Source organism: Choloepus didactylus, chromosome 9 (genome assembly GCF_015220235.1).
Source record: "Choloepus didactylus isolate mChoDid1 chromosome 9, mChoDid1.pri, whole genome shotgun sequence".
NCBI classification, from domain to species: Eukaryota; Metazoa; Chordata; class Mammalia; order Pilosa; family Megalonychidae; genus Choloepus; species Choloepus didactylus.
In genome coordinates, this window is record NC_051315.1 from 25,057,544 (window position 1) to 25,075,029 (window position 17,486).

At 38.0% G+C, this 17,486-nt stretch overlaps 1 protein-coding gene across 7 annotated transcripts in view; it reads left to right on the top strand.

Moving 5' to 3' along the window:
• THSD7B (thrombospondin type 1 domain containing 7B) overlaps positions 1 to 17,486 on the top strand; it is a 952,777-nt gene that overhangs the window by 356,414 nt on the left and 578,877 nt on the right. For all 7 annotated transcript variants that reach the window (XM_037848906.1, XM_037848908.1, XM_037848910.1 and 4 more), the window contains one exon: positions 1,055 to 1,224. In XM_037848906.1, the coding sequence (XP_037704834.1) occupies positions 1,055 to 1,224 (170 nt within the window). The remainder of the gene's footprint in view (positions 1 to 1,054; positions 1,225 to 17,486) is intronic.

A 17,486-nucleotide genomic window follows, 5' to 3' on the forward strand; every position in this document is an offset into this window, starting at 1 on the left:
CACCTGCTGCTTGTTTTTAAATTTAATCTAGTTTCTTGGTAGAATATGCTTATTTTTGATTGCAAATTTTTTCTCAAATCTGAAATGTGACAGCAGATATGAAAATGGTCTTAGTGTTTACTTACTCTTCCAGAAGTTAATGAGTCTGATGGTGTTTACCTGAATGCTGTAGGGTTGTAGCAATACTGTGGGTTTGAGGAATGTTGTAATAAGTCACAAAAGGAAATTTTGTCTAAAGTAATTCTCCAGGTATGGATGTAGTGCTGTGAGTGTTGTTTTGTTTTTTGTATAAACAATTGTGTGTCCGTGTCATTGTGTTTCTTCCCCTTATTTGTATGCATGCATGTGCGTGTGTGTGCGTATTATTGCGTTTCTTCAACAGTTGTAAACTAAGGGAAAATATACCTAAGTTAGCTTAAATAACAGCATGGCTGTATGTGTTAAAAAAAAGTACTCTAATCAAATACAGTGGCCAGCATTAACTCATTTTTAATATGTGTAACTTTATCCCAGTGGCAAGGGTTCATATGAGTAGAAATAGTTTCCTATATCAAGAAGGTTGGCAAGTTGAAGGTCATCTCTGTTTAAAATAATATATGTGCAACTTCTCACATTGATGCACTGTCCTACCAATTAAAAACGGAAGGCCAGCTTTCACACAAAGTCATCTAGAAGTTTTGTGAATTGAAACTCCATGACAGGTTCAGCTGCATGAATTAGGTTCGTTTGGATTTCAAGCGGAATGCCAACCGCTTCCAATTAATTCTTCTCTCTCAGTAGCTTCAAGTCTGAGACACACCCACTGTATTTTATTATTTCCTTACTTTATTCCCTTCATCCTGTGCCACCTATTGCCACTGTGGGCTGTAGTGGTTTCCTCTAGGAAATAAAAGATGTTTAGTAATTCAAAGCCAGCAGACTTCTTTATCCACACGCAAAGACTTGGCCCCAGAAAGACAGATTATATGTACGCTTTATGTCATGGCTTAAGTTTTCTTTTGAATCTTACATTTTCCTTACTTCTCCTTCTTTTAAATATATCAAACCAAAACAGATATTCCTGGAGGACCTCTGAGTGGAAAGAATGCCAAGTCTCTCTCCTGCTGGAGCAGCAGGACCCCCACTGGCAGGCAGCGGGACCCGTCTGTGGCGGTGGGATCCAGACCCGGGAGGTGTACTGCTCCCAGAGCACAGTGGCGTCCACGACACAGAGGGCCAAGGAAGGTAGGCGGCCAGCTCCGGGGACAGAGGGCGCTGCTGCTTCAAAGGGATGTCAACTCCAACCCCATGCCCCAGCATTCTTCTCAATATAATAGACCCCCAGCATTCACTGATTTAGTGTTTGTTTATTGACTGTTCGCAAACCACTCCTAAATTCTGCGATTTGCAGTAATTTGGAATAGTTAAAAATAATAGTCATGATAATAACACCTGTCTCAAAGGGTCATTTTGATAGTTAAACGAGAAAGTGTGCCTAAGGTCTGTAGCACAAATTGAATGCTACAGTTGAAGGGGCTGGAATGCTGGAGTCAGTCAATTTGGAATGAATAAGTAGCACTCTTGTTTTGTTTTGTTTTTCTCTCAAAGGGTATGTGATTTTTTTTTTTTTGAGTGAATTTGTGAATGTGAACATTTATATAGATGTATTCCCTTTGAATATCAAAGACTCACTTTTTGCGTGTGCCAAATTTTAATTTATCTGAAGAAACTTCTTAAGCTCTCCATTAGGCACACACAACCACAGCACTAGTCTGTTTGTTTCAGGGCTTCGGACAGTGGTAACAAAATAGAGGCTACATAATTTGTCCAGATTTATATAAGTCAATTGATTGAAAAGCCAAGAGTAGACAGGGAAACATCTACTCTAGAAGAACGTGTGTCCTCTTCCAGCAATACTGGAGAGCACATTGTGTCCCTGTGGAAGTGGTCAAGGTGGGAATGGATTTTGGGCTTGCTGAGTGTGAACTTTGTTTAGGAGGATGAGCTGCGAGCTGTCTTGCTGTGGTAATGCATCCTTTTTTTCTAAAGTTTTTCATACCCGGTGCTATTTTTGTGACATGGCATCTCAGAGTTCCAGAGGCACCTATGACCATTGCTTTGGGGGATGGTGCATCTTATGACTCCTAGTGGGATAAACTAAACAGACTGCTTAGTATTTTGCTTCAAGTATTGACATTAAACGGCTAGATTTACAGGGCTAGAGGTCCATGAAAAATAATAGTCAAATTTTCTCCCTTCTCTGATTTCACCTTCGGAAAATGACAACTCATATTTTTTCTGTTCTGGGACAAAACATGATTATGCTTACTCCTCTGTATTAGAGGAATAGCATTTAGATAAAAAGCTCCAAATTATTCTTTCAAGCTTTGGTGATCTTTTTATCCACTCCTCTTATCTTCACCTTTACTACTCTATACAGTTCTGGGATCTTCATGGAGCAACACATAAATCAGAATATTGTAGAATTGATATATTCTAACCTGCTTATTTTTAGCTTCAACCTTTAATCTTTTATTGAGATTTCCGTCTTCCTAAAGTTTCTTTACTAAGTATAGCTTTTCTTATGGATCCCTTTTTTCTAAAGCTCCATCAGGCTTAATCTTTTCCAGCTTTCTTACTGGAAACATCCTGGGTAAGAAGATTGTAGTGAGGAAGTAAGTGGGAAGATGGTGTTCTAGGGTTGGGACATCAGATGCTGCCTGGGGGAAAGGGCTGAAATAGAAGAAGGGTGTTAAATGCAGAGTTAGCATCCTATTAAGCCCTAGTACAATCTGCTTCAAGTATCTAAATAAAGAGGAAACAATCTTAGGCCAAGATGTACTTCCAAGTTAGTACCTGGGTTCACATGTAAACAGAAAGTACTTATAAAGCACTAAGCCTGGTATCCCAGTTCTCAGGGAGGGTCTAGATGTGGGACTAAGATGTAAACACATCTAGCTGTAAGAACCATGTGCTTTTATACACAGTTGAATACAGTGAGTAAAATTATGTTGAATGACATAGCAAGTCACAATTGCATTAAAGGCATAGCATAGTTTATTACTTACCTTTGTAGTTACCAAAGGTTTTATTTTATTCATATAAGGAAATGAACAATCAGAATTGTTCACCCTTTACTTTCATTTCTTATAAATGCTTTCATTTCTTCCTGTTATCATTTATAGCTATACATTGACAGAACCTGGCAACATGAGAATTTCTTTTTGGCCCCCGTTCAGCACAGAATAACGATTGAATTGCTCGTATAAGGGACTAATGAGTGTTTGCCCAATTAAGAAGATAGCATTTAAATATTCCTAACCTTTCCTGCTAATGTAGAAATAGAGGCCAAAATTAGGAGACATTTCTTGGATTTCAGTTTCTACAAACATTAGCTTTTTTTTGTGGGGGGGAAGGTTATGTTAGATTTTGGAGGGAGAATGCATTTTAATAGCACTTATCTTGGAAACTCCTTTTTCAGTCACAAATGGTATTGACAAAAGGTTAATTTTTCTTTAGACTCAAGGTTATTCTGTTCACTATCTGGAATGCCGTTGCTTAACTGTTCTTTCCTAGTGAACCCTGCTATCTACTGTGAGTTAGCTGCTCTGCATTACAGGGAGCGGATCTTAGGGGAACCCACTATCTTGGAAAAGAAAGAAAGGTTTTTCCATGGCTACTATGGTGGAATGTAGTAGAATTCCTATACCCTCAGATGGATGCTGAGGCCGAACCCTGACTTCCATGTACCTCTGTTGATGACTTTTTCTGGGGGCTGCCCCTTCTCCATTTGACCTTGATTCATGGTGGCTGCAGGAACAGTATACACTTATGGCATATTTACCTGATTCTGTTGTTGTGCAGTATTCCTATGCAGTTTTAGACAAGCCAAATCAGTGCTGTAACAACCAAGATGAGAAGTATTACCAGTAATGTTAGCCAAGAGTAATGTTTTAACAGGTATTGTTTAGAGAGAATTGGGTTTCTCTTTTAAAATTCAGAAGCATCAGCAAGGTTGATGCTTACCTGTAGTCTAAGAGCTTGGATTTGGGAAGCCCACTTCCTTCTTGCCCATTGCTGAAATGAAACTATGGCCACTCAGCTTGCATTCAAGGGTCATTTCACAGAAGGTAAAACATGAAGCAGGATCTGCACCTTCAAAATCTAATAAAGACCAGGACAAATTTATTCCATACATGATATGTGACCTAGGTAGTGATATTTCAATAAATATGGGAAACAAAACGGGACCAAAACAAAATAAAGCATACAAAACAAAATCAGAAACCTAAATTTAAAAATCAGGAAAAGTTACGTGGGTGAGGTTGTCATTAAGCAGAACAGTGCCTGGATTTTTTTTTAATACATGTATTTTGGATTCATTATTTGGCAACATGTAGACACAGCTATTTTGAGAATGAGAAACAGCTTAACCTTGAATTGTTTAATGCATTAGTTGTCCTCTCCCTCAGTTAGGCTGGATATTTCTTGAAAAGTTCATGTCTGTATCAAGCTGGGTTCAGAGCTGGCTTTAAGAGAGTATGTGATCAGATAAGAAGCATGTATATGGCGACTTAATATGTTCTGGTTTCTGGGTTTCAGTTCTGACCTAGATGGAATTTTGAGAAGCCACGTGAATGTTGTACTACTCTTCTAGTTCGTTAAATTGTTTTGGTGAGTAAAAGTGGATGACCATCAAACATTCATTTGTTTTTCAAGAATGATTTCGTATATACCAGCTGTGTTTTAGTTCATGTACTAGGCATTGGTGTTACAAAGGTGCACCCAGTAACTTTCAGTCTTTTCTTTGGCACCACAGTTGAACTAGCAATTATGCTATAGTGTCTGAAGTCCTGTGCCTGTTATAAATACAGCATGGCTAACACCGCTTATGATGCCTGAGGGTAGTCTTCATGGAGGAGGTAATGCTTGGAGGCAGTTTGGAGGCTCATTAGGAAAGAATATTGTGAGCAGGGGGAAAGACATGCAGAGAGGAGTGGAGGTGTGGAAGGCTCCGGCATATTCAGTGTTGGCATGTAAACTGGTGTAGGGAGAGCAAAGGGAAGACGAAGTTGTGGTGACATTGGAAAACTAGGCCTTTTGTGCCATTCTTGAGCTTTTGAGGTGATGAATACCCATCGCAGACTTTTTTTCCCCCACCCCTGCAGGCATATAAGCAGAGAAGGAATCTATATTCTTAGCCATATGAAGGATGTAAAAATGTCAGTATGCTAAGAGAACTCTTATGAGTGGTGATGTCCTATTTGCAAACTTAATTGAGTATCCAAGAAGTTTTTGTGATATGAAATAAAGTAATTTACAATCTGAAGAGATGGACAAATTTTCTAAGGGGTGGTTGGAGGAAATATTCTACCACCAAATGAGAGACTAGAATTGTCCTTTTCCTGTCTTTAGAAATTGAATTTAAAGTCAATAAGCTCATTTGGGTGTGAGAATAAGGTGTCAGGAAAGTAGTGAGTTAAGACCTTCCCTTAGTGTCAGCCTGAGAGGAGAAATGACATTGTTTAAAGGGACTTTCAGCATTTTCTCTTGCTTTATGCTAACAGAGAAGAAAAAATAACTGAACAAAATGGCCTTTGATAATTAAGAGCAGGATATTTGATGACAGTTCACATGAGGCCAAGAGAAACAAGGAATTTGATCTGTAATCTTTCTACCTTGAAAACATCCTCAATTATTTGTATCATGGATGTAGGAGAAAGTCAGCCAAGGCGAGGAGAAGATAATTATCAACAGGCAGATTTATGGATTCTTCATGAGCAAATAGAGAGTAATGGAAGGGGGCAGGCTGCATAGGTGCAAATAGTGGGGAGGTGAGTGAAGGCAAATAGTTGATCCTATGTCTTTAAAGAAAAAAAAAAAGAAATCTTAATAAGTTGAACTCTGGAGATCTGTCCATTAGGCTGTAATATATCTTTCTTTCTAAATCTTGAACCTAAAAACTGTCTAAGATAGAGTTTGGGACTTAAAAATCCATTTTGTCATTAGGTTATTGATAGAGGATAATAATTCCATCTCCTTTTTGTGTGAGAAGAATAATAAGAATGTTGTACTGCCAAAGGTTGGGTATAGGCAACCTTATTTCCCAAATTGTCTCTCAATGATAGGAATGAAAAGAGTTAAAGTAGCAATATGTATCCCATTGTTTAATCCCTATCTTATTACAAAAGCAAACCTCAACCATATGAGCCATATATGATATATATGGTATTTATAGATAGTTCAGATATTCTGTACAAAATGAACATTAAATACTTAAAGGTAGCGAGGTCACCAGGAGTAGAAATTGAGGTTTGGTGTCTACAGGTTTTATTTTATTGTATACTTATCTGAATTTAGTGATTTTTTAATCAGGTGTAACAAACTTATCTCAGTTTCAAATAGCAAATATTTATTGAATTATTGTGCTTAGCAAAAATATGGAAGACTTCGTACTTCAAGGTTCATTAAATGATCAGGCTGTTCTTAACATTAAAAGTCTCCTAATTTACTTAGCTCAAGATATAATTCACATGATTCAAATGAGAATGGAAGAGAACTGCCCTGGGCAAATGAGAGAGGTAGGATATTTGAGGAGAAAGCCTAGCATTGAGTAGTGGTTGCTCCTGGGAAAAATAAATGAAAGGATTGCGTAGACTTTTTTGATGACCTGTGGGCCCTACTTAATTTGATCTCTTAAGGAAGAAGAACATATGTTCTCCTTTGGGCAATTTGCTCCATATTTCTTGAAAATTAACAGAAATAATTTGACAATTCAGTACTGTGTGTTGCTGAAACTAAAGCCTATGGCATCATGGAGGAGGGAATTTTTCAAGGACCTACACAGGTTTGAATTTTTCCAGTTGCTTTGCCAGCACTGTTTCAGCATTCTGGATTCTGTAGCACTATGTCCATATCTCAGTCACAATACATAACTTTTGGTTGGATTTCTAGCCTTTGTTGTTCCTATTTTTGTCACCCTTTATCTTGTAAAGGTCCTTGAAGGCCATGCTTAGGAATCCTTCTTTGTAGTCCCAAATGCCAGTTCCTGTAATGCAAAAAGGCAAAGAGCAAATATTTATGGAATTTAAATGGAAAACTCCTCAAGACCAGAGAGTAGTATGTTAGGTTTTATTGAATTCGTGTTGTTTTTTGAGTGGCAGAGAAAAAGGTATCTTTTACTGTTGGCAAAACCCAAATGATCTGTTATCTGGACATAATATTCCCTGCCAAGGTCAGGTGGTCTAGAGGTCCTGGAATGGAATCAGATAAAATAGAAGATCTGAGGATCATGAGGTGGAAAAAAGTACTCCATGGAGAAGGACTGGGAAGGAATGCAAAGGAGAGAAATTTCAGGAGGATTCCTAAGGCCGAGGAGATCAGCTCAGACTGAAATAGTGGCTTTGCCCGGTCATCTTGGCTTGTGACACTAGCCAGTTGATTTTTAAATAATTTCAGAGTGAATTACATCCCTTTTTTGTTCTTTAGAGAAAGTATACTATGGAAACTACAAATAGTTTCAAGTGACTTACTTCTATCAATGTTATTTTTATTTTTTTTACAGTCTAGGAGGGGAGATGGGTCAGTTAAATAGTTATAGAAATGGGATAAGTACTTCATGAAAAATTGAGAATTTGGAGGAAGGAGTGTGTGCTGGTTTGAATGTATTATGTCCCCCAGAAAAAGCCGTATTCTTTGATGCAATCTTGTGGGGCAGACATATTAGTGGGGATTAAGTTGGAATGTTTGGATTAGGTTGTTTGCGTGGAAATGTGCCCCACCCAACTGTAGGTGATAATTCTGATGAGATATTTCCATAGAGGTGTGGCCCCACCCACTCAGGGTGGGCCTTGATCAGTGGAGCCATATAAATGGGCTGACAAACAGAAGGCTCAGTGCAGCTGCAGCTGTGAGTGACGTTTTGAAGAGGAGCTACAGCCAAGAAGGATACTTTGAAGAAAGCACAGGAGCTGCAGATGAGAGACATTTTGAAGATGGCCATTGAAAGCAGACTCTTGCTCTGGAGAAGCTAAGAGAGGAGAAATACCCCAAGTGCAACTAAGAGTGACATTTTTGAGGAACTGTAGCCTAGAGAGGAATGTCCTGGGAGAAAGCCATTTTGAAACCAGAACTTTGGAGCAGACACCAGCCACGTGCCTTCCCAGCTAACAGAGGTTTTCTGGACACCAATGGCCATCCTCCAGTTAAGGTACCCATTTGCTGATGTGTTACCTTGGACACTGTATGGCCTTAAGACTGTAACTATGTAACTAAATAAACCGCCTTTTATAAAAGCCAATCCATCTCTGGTGTTTTGCATTCTGGCAGCATTAGTAAACTAGAACAGAGTGATTAAACCTTTGGGAGCCATTGGTACATCTGTGGAGAAGAAAGATTTTACTTGGACTTTGAAGGAAGGGCATGGTTTAGACAGATGTGCATGTGAAGGGGACAGAATCTAGGCAAAGCAAGCCATGTGAGTAAAGAATCAGAAGTGGAGAACCATGAAACATGTTTAGAATAAAACCAATAACCAAGACAGACATGAATATAGGGTGGGTAAAGGTAAGGACTGTGGATTTAGGGTTGAGAAGAGTTTGGGCTACAATTTTAGGCCTTATGATGGCCAGATTAGGAGATGATAAGATTTGAGCTATTGCCCTCTCCATCCCCACGTCTCCTTTCACACACTCTTAACTTCAACAATACCGAGCATCTTCTTTCTAACCCTAGGCCTTTGGAACCAGTCTTTGTCTGACCACTGCCCTAAGGTCTCCCACATTTCCTGCCACCCTCACACACAAACTTCCTGGCTCAGACCTATTACCTGGATAACCCTCACTTCTTAGAAATTATTTCTCTGCTTATCAGTCATCATAGCACTTTATCTCACTGCATTGTAATTTCTTGTTTTTGTGTATTGTTAACTAGGCTGCTGTGCAAGCTCTCTGAGGTCAGGGACCACCTCTGTGTTGTTCACTGTTGTTTCCCCAGCAGTTGGCACATTGTCTAGCACGTCAAAGATGCTTCTATTGAATACAGCCTTTGTGTACCTTCTCATATTACTTTCTTCTCTCTCTTTGTTGATGCTTTACAAGCGTGAAGTTGCCAGTGTACTTTCAGACTTGGATACACACCGTGTAGTGTTGCATTGGATCTGGTTTCCTTCTGATCCCAGCTTCTGATGGGCCGACTGTTACAAACTAGAAGATACAACCTGGAAGTATAGAAGGCATATCTCCCTGTGGGGTGAGCCTAAACCAATGGGAAACAAGATTTTAGAAGGGAGCCAATGCACAGGTATATTATTCCCATGTGCAGTTTCTTCTTGCAGTCCTTCCAGAGAAATCCTATTTGCCAAATACACAGATCTTCTGAGTGATCTGCTGTATTTGTATATCCAGATTGTTTGATGGAAAAGGGTAAACAACACAATAACACATCAGAATAGCATCACTTCACATTTTCCTTGTTTCCCTCCCGCTGTTTCCTCAATGTCACTACCCTGGCCTTGCACCCCCCAAATAAGGTATCAACACTAAATTTTAACCCTAGTCTCTGCTTTCCAGGGGATTCCAGCTGTAATGAAACTCAATGAATATGTGATGAAGGAAAGAATAGGAGACACTGTTTTTAAGGATTTATTGCAGTGGTCTAGGTGAGACATAATACAGATGTAAAGTATGGCAGAAGCTATAAATAACAACTCTTCTTTCTCTTCCCCTTTAATTATCCTTCTCTTTTTTCCCCTTTCACCTCATTTTTCTTCCTCTTCTTCTTTATATATATTTCCTCTTCCCCATAATACATTTTTTTTCCATTTCTTCCCCTTTCCCCTCCTTTTTTTCTTTTTTTTTTTCATCTTATGTAAATCTTGAGAGCAAGAGCAGTTTCAATAATTGTTGTACACTTCACAGCAGTCGTCACATTGTCTGGCAAAAGGTAGATAAAAGCTCAATAGATGTTTCTTGAACAAATGAATATAAACCCCTGCATGTAGTCTTAACATTTGGTTTTAGTCCTCTTATTCACTTCAGGCAAACTTTTTTCTACATTTCAATTGTCCATGTATACCTGTACATCGTTAATGAACAGTTAAGTTCACCTTTTCAGAGTAGAAGATTGCTTTTGGAAAAACACACTGAGACTAGTGCATTTACAATCTTTAGTTGAGTGTCTCGCTCAACTTCATTTTGTCAGCTGGACTGAATTTTTCTCAAATGCCAAGCCAAGAGGTAATGAGGTTACTCTTGGCAGTGTGGTTTCTGAAACAAAGCTATTCTTTCCAAATCTATTTCTCCAGCCTTATTGAACATGTGGATTCACTGGCAAGTGGGATATAGAAGAAATATCTACTTAATGCCCAAACCTTCCTGTAGGAAAATTTCACAACTTTCTCACTAACTTGTTCAAGTATTTATTATTGTTTCCATGATCCAGTTTTAAACTCCTCCTCAGGTTCTATCCTCTGCTTCAGAATGGTTAAATTACTCCTTGTTTCTTCTGGCCATTTTCTCAGGCATGATAAGAAGGGTTTAATTCCCATATTAAGAGAAAAGGTGGAAAACAAGTTAGATTTTGATGCCACCTCTGACTCCCAGATTCTGTGATTCTCTGCCTAGGGTAATTCATTTTATTCTTTTTAATATTTACTTTTCTAAGGCTTTAATTGTATTGGGAGTCTTGATGAAACTTGGTCCAAGTTGTTCCAATATTTCTCTGCTTGGAGCTCAATACTGGACACAGCAATTTATATTTTAATAATCTATGGACATTTAAAATTCAGTGCTTCCTGTATTAAACTCTTCCTTATCCTCCCCAACCCTGTATCAGATTCTTTACCAGTATTCCAAAATTAAGGAAATTCTCTTTCTTTCTGCCAGTTGCTCCTGCTGGAAACCTCAGAAATGTCCTTGATATTTCATTGCCATTTATCCACCTGCCCACAATCTATCACCAAATCCTATTAATTCTACCTCAAAACGTATATATATTTTTATTCTATTTATTTACTTCCATCTGTAGTGGGCTGAATATTGGTGCTTCCAAAGTTATGTCCATGTCTCAGAAACTCTAAATGTGACCTTATTTGGAAAAAAATGTCTTTCAAGTGTAATCAATTTAAGGATCTTGAGATAAAACCCTCCTAGATTATCCAGGTGAGCCCTAAATCTTTGACAGGTATCCTCGTAGGAGACAGAAAAAGACAAGGTAGGAGAGAAGGCCATATGAAGATGGAGGCAGAGATTGGAGTTACACAGCCACAGCATAACAGTACTTAATAAATATTAGCTATTACTATTTTTCTCCTTCACATTTCTGCCAAGCAATCTTTTAAGACAGCTTCTCTGAGTATATTATTCCCATGCAAAATAATTTCATTGGCTTCCCCTGAACTCAGAATTCTTAGCATCGCCCCCAGGGTCATGCACAATCTGGCCACTACCTGATAGTCCAGCCTCAACTTGTCCCACTCTCTCCTATACTCATTCTGTTCCAGCCACACTGTGTGATGTTGGGCAAGTTAGATAACCTTTCTGTGCATGAACATCCATCTTTATGATAGCACTGCATCATCCAAGCAGGAGGATTTGGACCTGAAACTTAGAACATCTTGACTCAGAACTGATACATTTCCACGTTCCACTAAGGAGAACTAATCATTGTGGCTCAGTCTCAGTGCAGGGGAGTGAAGGGTGCAGAGGTGTACATAGCCTAGTAATTAAGATTTAGCTCAGAAGTGGAGCTTGCTGGGTTTGAGCACAAACTCTCCCACTTCCCAGGTCTGTGATTTCTGGGCAAGTCACACAGCCTCTCTAAACCTCCAAGTTTCTCATCAGTAGAATGGGCATAACAATGGAGTCATCAGGATTAAATAAGATGTTCCGTATTTAAGGGGGAAAAATCATAGCCCAGTGCCTGACACACAGTAAATACTCCGTGAGCACAAGCGCCTCATCAGTCAACATCTACTTGAGAATAGTTGATTATTCACTGAGAACAAGACTCTAGGAGTTCTCAAACTTTGTGTGCATTCAGAGTCCTACAGATGTGGGGCCTGAGCCCTAGGAATTTGGTACAGCAACATCCACTTCAAAGCATAACAGTTGATTCTAAGACTTGGAGTCCACAGACCACAACTTAAGAAGCATCCTGTTGCCACCTTTTTACTCAGAAAAAGTGTGGATGTGAGCATTTTGGCGTGGGTATAATTGAAAGTACTAAACATTTTGACTTAAAAATTTTTCTAAGGTCTGTTAAGTTGGTTAGTTGAAATGGAGAGCAATAAAATGACTTTCTAGGGTTTCTTAGAACACAAATACTAAGGATGGTTGAGACACAGACAATTCCCAAGGAAATCGTACAAAGCCATTGTAGGAAGAACTATTTGTAAGCTCAGATGCAAACGCCTGACACATAGCAAGACCACAGTTACATAGTTAGGCAGAAGACACATGACTCCTTGGTCAGAGGCAAAGGACAATTTTTCACTCACAGCAACATCAGTGGCCCGGGTATCACCATTTGTATCAGTCCCCTGAGCGCCAGTTCCCACAGTGCATCAAAATGAAGGCTAGGTGATTTCTGACCACGTAGTGGGCTGCGGTACAATAGAGGGACCCTGAGGTCTAGAAGCTCCAATCTTTTCTAAGGGGGATGAAAGCAAGCCTTATCTCCCTCATCTCTCTCTTCGTGTTTGCTACATGAACATCTTTGAGACGATAGACTGGACTAATAGCCATCTGTGTTTCAGCTCACAAAAGTGCAGAAATATGAGAAACCCATGGAGAATTATCTCCCAATATCACACACACAGAAGTTAATTAAAATGTAACTGTAGTAATTGTACATAGTGAGTGATCTTCTGGTTTTCCCATTATAATCAGGAGCTACTATCCTCACTAGATGAAAAAATAAAATGCCTCAAATCCTCCAAAGTCTTAGATTGACTGAAAGTAAGATCACTTATAAAGAATTTCAGCTATCTTATCTCATAGTGTTAATTCATAAAAGGCAATAATAACAGCGAAAATATATGAGAAAAATAATTATTTATTTACAAAAAAAAATCTCCTCTCTGTTTTGAAAAGTGCAGCATCCACACGCTTTTTGGGAAATATGTTCTGTTTCCCTGTTTCACATAGAGATTGTAAGGTATTGGGTTATTGATGTATAGGTTCCTTCAATAATCTATGAGAAGAATTTAAGAATGGAGAGATAAATCTGTAACAGATTAGCTTCTCCTGCAGAAACTCTTGATATATGGAATTTAAAATGATTCTTCCCAAATCTTTGGCCTGTAGACCTGATATTCTTGATATTTTACTCCAGAAAATTAAATATTCGCATCAAAGGTGATTGCCTCCTATTGATCTAAGGATAATAATTTATTTTTTGAGATTTCTGAGAATTACATAAAGGTACTGTAATGGAATATATGTGATCCTAGGAAATTAGAAACTTTTATTTTATATTTTAAAAGGTAAAAATGCTTAGAGAAATAAAATATAAATTTCTATTATAGTTTTTTACAGTAATTTTGTTGCTCTGGCTTTTCCCCTGAGGAAAAGTTGTCTACACAGCATTATTTCCTATAACTGTGCCTCCTCTTTAGGTTCTGTTGCTCTTATTCTCTATACTATCATTTTTGATATTTAGTATCTACTAGCTGCCTTATGGGTTTGATATTTTAATGTGGAGGCTGAATATCTCAACTATATTCCAGTCTGTTAGGAGAAAGGAATTTCAGCCTTCCCACACGGCGTGTGCACTAGAAATTCTGTGACAGAAAATGCACTTGGATACCTAATAATACTTAAAATACAAACTTTCATTTTGGAAGTTTTCAAATGTACATAAAGTAGAAATAATAGTTATTATTTTTTGATAAAATGTAGTTAAATTGAAAGAAAAACTGAACTGGAAATCAGGTGAACTGGATTTTAATTCTGTCTGTGTCTCTGATGATGATACTTACCTTGGGTAGGTAAGTTACTTAATTTTGGCTTCAATTTATCCCTTTCTTAAGTGAGGATAATAAAATGTATTTGTTGTCATCTCATAGGCATATTAAACACCCAAGGGAAATATAGATGTCAAAATTAGTTATCTTGTAATGAAAATATATTTATATACTCTTTTTTCCCCTTGTTATCTGTGATATCTACTTTCACTGAAATGGAATGGATTGTAGACACGCAGATATGTTATTTCCCCAAAATTCTTTACCCAGAATTTTCTTTCTTGCTAGTTACTCTCCTGTTGATCAAATTCCTTTAGTATACTTTTGACTAGATAAAGCTTGCAACTCCATCTGTTGTTTTTAAGACTGATAATTTCAGTAATAAACTATGTAACTATGTGTTTATTTAATCTTATTTTTCTACATTTTTCTGTTTAAGGTAAAAGGAACTATTATTTTTAGCAAGATCTAAAGAAATGGAATTTTTGCACTGGTCTTCAGCTGAGAGGAATTTTAGGTATCTTTTAAGCAGTGACTTTTAAAACCTAGTGATATAAATCACCTGTGGTAGTTGCTGACCATATTGCCTCCTGGGCTCCTCCTCTGGGCATTCGGATTCAGTGGGTCTAGGCTGGGACCTGGGAATTTTTTATCACCAAGGAACATTAGGAAAGATTGGCATAATTCAATATTTTTATCCTCAGATGTGCAAGTTGAGATCTGCAGTAATTGAAGTTTGCCTGAGATCTCAAAGTTGATCAATGACAGACTTAAGGCCCACCCCTCAGTCTTCTAACATGTTGGCCATTTCTCCATTCCATTATTCTGGCCTGAAAGTCAATGTGCTCGCAAAGTATGTGCCTCATCTACTAACTTACACTGGTCCCCCCATCGCCTCTCGCACCCCCATCCCCCACACTAATCTACTGACTAGTCTAATTTCTTCCAACTAAATATAGAAATTCTTCAAGATCCAGGGGCTGGAAAACAGCCCCAGGAATCACAGGGCACACATCAGAAGTTGTTTCTGAAGATAATAACTTTAGGTGTCAGGGCTCAGTGTGGCATTTGAGGCTTTAGCATTAAAGCTTTTAATGACTTGCTAGCTCTAATTTGTGGATTTCTGTTTCCTGGTTTGTTCACATCTTATCTAAGCTGTAGGGCTTTTTTTGGCGACCCTGCAAAAAACTCCTATTGAGATAAAACTATGTCAAAGATCCTTGAAAATCTGTAACTTCTGAAAAGATGATTATTTTTTTACTCAGTCTCCAGATGTCTTGAAGTGGAATTAAAGTTTAAAAGACTTGGTGGCTATGGATCAGGTGTCAATTTGCTTACTCTCTTCTTCGGACTCTGAAGCTCAATTTATTAAGACTTTTGTCCTGATATTTCTTTTATCCTCAGTACAGAGAAGTCTGTACAATATAATCTAGATCGTGTTTGTTGCAGGTCAATAAGTTTTGCTTCTCTTTTTATGTCAGATAATAAGACTTCTTAAAGAAGCTTTGTTTTCATTTTCTTCAAATTCTATTTTGAACATCATATAATACTTTTTAACTCATGTTTACACCATGGTTTCCTTATACCCCTTGTAATTGCAAGCACCTATTACCTACATTTTGGCCATTTGTATCATGGGTCAGGGACAATCCTGCCTATATGAAAGAGATCTGCTTCTGAATAGCTCATCACTACTTCCAACGAGAATATGCCTGAGTATTTGGGAAGAAATGTAGAAGGTGAAAGAGATTCTTTTCAAATATGTTTGCTATTTGATGTTAAAGGATAAACACCAGCATGTGTCCAGAAGAGTTCTGATGTTTATCTCGAGGGTTGTCAAAGCCAGGAAAGACAGGTATGTCATAACTCAGATAAGGAGCCATACTGAGACGAAGTTGCATGAGAGAGAAAGGAAAGGAGAGAGGAAGGAGCTATGACATTGGACTGGCAAGTGGATGACAGTCCATAAGTAATTTTGGATATGGGCAAATGAGGTTGATTTAAAGAGCCTGGGATAGGGCAGTCACTGGGAAGACTTATTACACAACTAATTTCCTAATATATTTTAGGTGTATTATATATAGCCCTAACACACTTATCACTTCATTCTTCATAATTACTATAATCCTCACTCCTTCCCTTTTTAAAAAATGCCATGCACATGCTTGTTTCTTGGGAACATTTCTTTTTAATGGGCAAGTAAGGGAAAAGGCCGTCTCTATTGGTAATGTAAGAAACTTTACTTGTCTTCATATAACACAGGATTGACACATTTATCAGCTGTGCACAATATTAAGTGACTGTCTCTCAGCTCCACACTAACACTTTTCTTTTCTCCTTGGTGCAGGTAAAAGCTAGAAGTTGAGGTACAACCCTAGCAGTGTAGTTGTGACTAGTCCCATTAATTTCCTGAGATAGTGGAATCAAAATGATTATGATATTAAGGGCTAGATTGATTGTCTGGTTCCAACCTCTCTGACACAGGGATTTCCTTTTGAATTACCCGAGTGTAGTTACAGGTTGCATGCAGATGATAAGTAATCCACTACTCCATCCACCAAGTACCAATTATTACATAGGCTTTCCCCTTATATATTGAATTGCCTCTTGATAATTTCTGTCCATTTCTCCCAGTTTTGCACTTAGAAGCTACATAAAACTAATCTAATCTATTTTCATTTAAAAACCCTTCAAAAATTTAAAGATAGCCATATTGTACACTCTATATTTTCTTTCTATGCACAACACCCTCAGTCTTCAACTTTTTCCTCCTGGTCTTATTTTCATAAAGGATATTTAATGAACTCTAATCATCTAATCATTTCATAGTGAAGTATAATTTCCTTTCTGTGTAGTTACTGCCTATTTACAAAGATGTCTTTGAATTTTGTCTGAGATTATTTTCATGCTCACACTGGATAGACTGTGGAATCCATCCTCTTTACCTGTTTGAACAATAGTTCAAAATAGGTTTGCTTTTTCTCTGTACTTCCATGCCCAATAGGACCCCAAATAATCTATTTTAAAGTAGCCTGAGGGGACAGAGTTCATTTGGATGAAGATGGGGAATGGGGATTTTAATGGACCTTCTAGATACGAAGTCTGAAAAAGGAGGAGGTTGGGCAGATGGGACCTAAACTCTTCTACTTAATAAAGTAAAAACAGAGTCCCACCTCTGCCATCCTGAGAATATGGGGGGTTAACTGGTTTTCCCCCTAAAGTAGTGCATCTCATATTTTAGGGAGCATGCAGATTACCTGAGGATCTTTTGAAATGTCAATTCTGGTTCAGTAGGTCTGGGATGGGGTGGAAATTGCATTCTTAATAAGCTCCCAGGAGACACTGATGCCATTGCTCCATGGACTCCAGTTTGAGCAGCAATGTCTCATAGAAATGAAATACAAGTCATAAATGTCAGCCACATATGTAATTTTAAGTTTCCTAGCAGTCTCATTAAAAAAAATTAGAGTAGATGAACTTAATTTTAATTTATTTTATTTAACCCAGTATATCAAAAGCATTATCATTTCAAATATGCAATCAG